The sequence below is a fragment of the Dermacentor silvarum genome, chromosome 3 (assembly GCF_013339745.2).
Source record: "Dermacentor silvarum isolate Dsil-2018 chromosome 3, BIME_Dsil_1.4, whole genome shotgun sequence".
NCBI lineage: Eukaryota > Metazoa > Arthropoda > Arachnida > Ixodida > Ixodidae > Dermacentor > Dermacentor silvarum.
This window is the reverse complement of record NC_051156.1, coordinates 162775094-162779204: the sequence shown is the minus strand read 5'-3', so window position 1 is coordinate 162779204 and position 4111 is coordinate 162775094. Positions and strand designations below refer to the sequence as shown.

General features: G+C 46.7%; 1 protein-coding gene across 1 annotated transcript; it reads left to right on the top strand.

Annotated features, from left to right (window-relative positions):
• Window positions 1-626: 626 nt before the first annotated feature.
• LOC125944396 (uncharacterized) lies at window positions 627-1247 on the top strand. The gene has a single exon (XM_049664825.1). It carries the CDS (start codon window positions 627-629, stop codon window positions 1245-1247), a length of 621 nt encoding a protein of 206 aa, XP_049520782.1.
• The last annotated feature ends 2864 nt before the right edge of the window (window positions 1248-4111 follow it).

Genomic DNA, 4111 nt, shown 5'->3' with positions numbered 1-4111 from the left:
GTAGACGCAAGATTACGTGCTCTACCTGCCAAGGACGTCATGCGACGAGTGTGTATGATCCGCAAAAAGTAAGCCAGAAGACACGGCAAACCGGCAGAACAACTGCCAGAATACCAACAGGGAATCCAAGCACAAACATGACTATGTGTGCATCTCTAGGGAAAGGTCGGCATACCATCGCGGATTCATCGACGAGCGTCCTCCTGCAGACGTTCCGAGCTTGGGCGGTAACAGACGTCACCTGTCGATATATCAGAGGTGTCATAGACGGAGGCAGTCAACGCACAGTCGTCACAGAACGGCTATCACGACAGCTGAAGTTGCAGTGTGTGGGCTCTACCATCATTGCGCTCAATACGTTTGCAAGCAAGTCAAGTCCAGCAGCGCAGAAGCGGCGTGTTGTGCAGCTCCATCTGCGGAGCCAGTTCTCAGATATGGAAGTTGCCTTGAAAGCGATAGAAATTACACACATATGCCAAGATATCGAGTCAAGTATAACTAGCTCACCGTTCGTTGCAGAAATTCGGAAGTCTGGAAAGGACATCGCTGATCACCGACTATACGAATCCGTTGTCGGGGAAGCAGGCATAAGCATTCTCATCGGTTCCGACCAAATGTGGACTGTGATGACGGGTGAAGTCATTCGATGCAAGAGGAATGAGACACTGATTGCTATGATCTCCAAGCTAGGGAGGACGTTTCAAGGCAACGCCAACTGCATGGCATCAGATATAACAGCTTCGCGGATCATGGTCTGCGTACTGAAGACGAGTGTACAAGAGAGCGGCAAATTCCTCCGCTCATTTTGGGAACTCGAGAGCGTGGGAATATCAGACACCGTTGATAATGAGAGCAGGCTCAGTCCACTATTGATGAAATTCGAAGAAACCATCACTCTTAGGAACGGAAGATACGAAGTGATGTTGCCCTGGAAGGAAGAGGTCGAGCTCTCGGACAACAAGCAAGTTGCAATAACAAGACTTTGGAAACTCATCACCCGACTGTCGAGCAAGAAAGGACTTTTGGAGACGTATGACAATACCATACGGGAGTACCTGCGGGCTGGATATGCGGAGATTGTTGAAGGGCCACCCCTGGATCCGACAAAGGTTTATTACATGCCGCACAGGGAAGTGATTCGAGAGCACGCAACAATCACAAAAGTCAGAATACTTTTTGACGCTTCTTTGCACGCCAAAGGGTGCTTCTCAGTAAATGAATGCCTCGAAAAGGGTGACAACCTGTAGCAGGATCTGGTGAAGGTAATATTACGCTTCAGAACGCACCGTATAGCTCTGCTAGCCGACATTGAGAAAGCATTGCTTCAGATCTCAATCACAGAGAAGGATAGAGATGCCTTTCGATTCCTCTGGTTTGGAGAAAAAACAAAGCACTGCGTTTCTCCGAAGAGGAGATTCAAGAGTGGAGGATGACGCGAGTGCCATTCGGAGCAACATGTTGCCACTTTCTACTGACGGCAACTATACTCCATCACCTAAAGAGCATACCTTCAAGCAAAGCCAGTACCGCGAAATTTCTCAGCGAGTCATTCTACGTAGATGATTTAGTGGTTGAAGCAGAGTCAGATGAAGAAGCACTTCAATTCTGCCACGAAGCCAAAGAGATTATGCAGGAGGCAGGAATGACGCTAAGGAAATGAACGACCAACTCAGATGACCTGATTAACGCATTGGAGCATGAGGAACAGTCGGCAAGCAAAAAACTGGCTGTCGTCCACGAGACAAGCCTGATGGTACTTGGAATCACATGGAATCCGTACACGGATACTTTCACTTTTTCTTTGAGGGGCTTTATCGAATTTATGAAAGAAAAAGATGATACCAAGCGATTAGTTCTTCAAGCTGCTCTACGGATATTCGACCCAATGGGGTTTGTTGTGCCATTCACCATTGCCATCAAGATCTTCTTCCGGAAATTGTGTACACGTGGAATAGGCTGGAATGAGCAGCTACCTCAGGATCTGCGAGAAGAATGGCATGAATGGGTGCACCAACTACCAGTCTTGCAGAATATTTCCATACCACGTTATCTTGGCAGCGGAACCAAATCGCTCCGAGTGCTACAGGCTCACGTATCTTGCGACGCAATCCCTTCGGCATACGGCGCAGCGCTCTACATCGTACCGAGCTGCTCAGCGAGGCCCGAGTTGCTGATCGCAAAAACACGTGTGGCACCTATCAAGACAACGTCACTGCCACGGCTGGAGCTTCTATGAGCCTTGATCGGAGCAAGGCTACTTAATTACGTCTCAAGTGTCCTTACTGACTTTGAGATCCACTGAACAATGTGGTCGTATTCCGCAATTACGTTGTCATGAATAAAAGGTGACGCACCGAAGTGGAAGCAATTTGTGCCGAACAGAGTGAAAGAGATCAGGGAAAAAAGCGATCCTTCTATGTGGAAGTATTGTCCGGGACAGGCGAATCCTGCTGACCTACTGACACGTGGAGTTGACTTCACCGGACTACTATTTGTTGTGACTTAAGCCGGAGAATCAAAATGTTACATAGCGCTCTTCGCATGTGCCACATCACGAGCAGTGCACCTGGAACTGGTTTCCAGCATGACCTCAGAAGCCATCCTCATGACTTTACGACGCTTTGTAGCGCGAAGGGGTCTATCTCGCGTTATTTATTCAGACAACGCAAGAACATTTAAGAAGACGTCGAAAGACTTAGAGAAGCTCTTCAAGTTGCATTCCCAAGAGGGCGTAACGGCATACATGAGCCAGAAGAGTATCACTTGGAAGTTCATTCTTCCCAACGCACCATGGTGGGGCGGCTGGTGGGAGCGTGTGGTCAGGACGATCAAGCTTCCACTGAGAAAGATTCTCGGGAAAGCTCGACTTAACTTTGAAGAGCTGACTACTGTGCTTACGCAACGTTCCAGTTAACTTTTTGAGGAAAACGCTGTTTTATGCATTGAAGCACAAAGTTAACTGGAAGGCCCATGCATTTCGTCGGACACTTTGAAAATTATCTCGAAACTGGTTCAGTCCTGAAAATTCGTTCCAAGTGGATACGCCTTGCGAACTCAGCGGCTATAATTCGTAGATTGGAAGATGTGCCGTAAACTCATTAATTAAAAAGTTAATTAGCCTAATTATGCTAATTACTCAATTAGGCGTTTTTATTTCTCGTGGAAGTAATGGCCGCCTCATCGCGTAGTTTAGATCAAGGATTATAATTGTGCTATCTGCCACAGGCTACTTTTAAAGATTTGGTGCAGCTAAAATGAAACACCCTGTATACTCATTAGTGCTTTAAAATTCATACATGTTGTTCATTATATTATAAAGCATTACAAATCCTACCCCATATTCTCTCTTACCTGGAAGACCTCTGTAGCAGATGACGTGCAGTTAGCACAGTTTCAGCCACACCAGTTCTTCGAACATCACTAAGGTCAGTAACAACCCAGGCAATGCCTGATAATTCTTCAAAGTACCCTGATAAGCTAGCCGGACTCGAGAGGGGTCGCGTGTAAAACGTTGCCAAACTCAATTTCCAGTGGTGGCCTGTCTGGATCCACATATTCTTAGCAACCTTTGTCGCGTTGCATGTCGGACCACACCCTGGGGACTGGGGGCACGGTTTAATTGCAGGAGTCATGAGGGTCGTAGTGGCCGAATACTGGACGCGGAAGGCCAATTCCTGGTTTGGGGAGGAAGTATCTGTGTCGAAGCTTAGAGGGGCTTTATTAATTTGATTGCACCTGGGCTAGTACAGCCCCTCGGGCTCTCAGCACTGCCTCTCAGCATTTCAAACAATATCCTAATCGTCTTCTTTTCCTTATTGTCATCTGTTATATATACATCGTTCGAAGTAGGTTTTTGTAGTGTGGGTAGGTTATGGGTGATATGTAGGCAACTTTAAAAGTACGTGGGTAATTGAAACTTTTCAATGAACCATGTGGGCAAACACTCCACAGCCCTCCGACTGTTTTATGATCGGTGCAAAAAACAATGTGTTGCCCTAGCAGGAATAGAAACGCGACCAAGATCAATTTTAGTGGCAATAAAGCAGGGAGGGGACAACATGACTAATTTTCTCGTAATATAAAATCTGGTTGGATAGAAGACTGCATTTAT

Coding starts and splice junctions, on each gene's coding strand:
- LOC125944396 (XM_049664825.1), top strand. CDS start 627: ATGACGGGTGAAGTCATTCGATGCAAGAGGAATGAGACACTGATTGCT.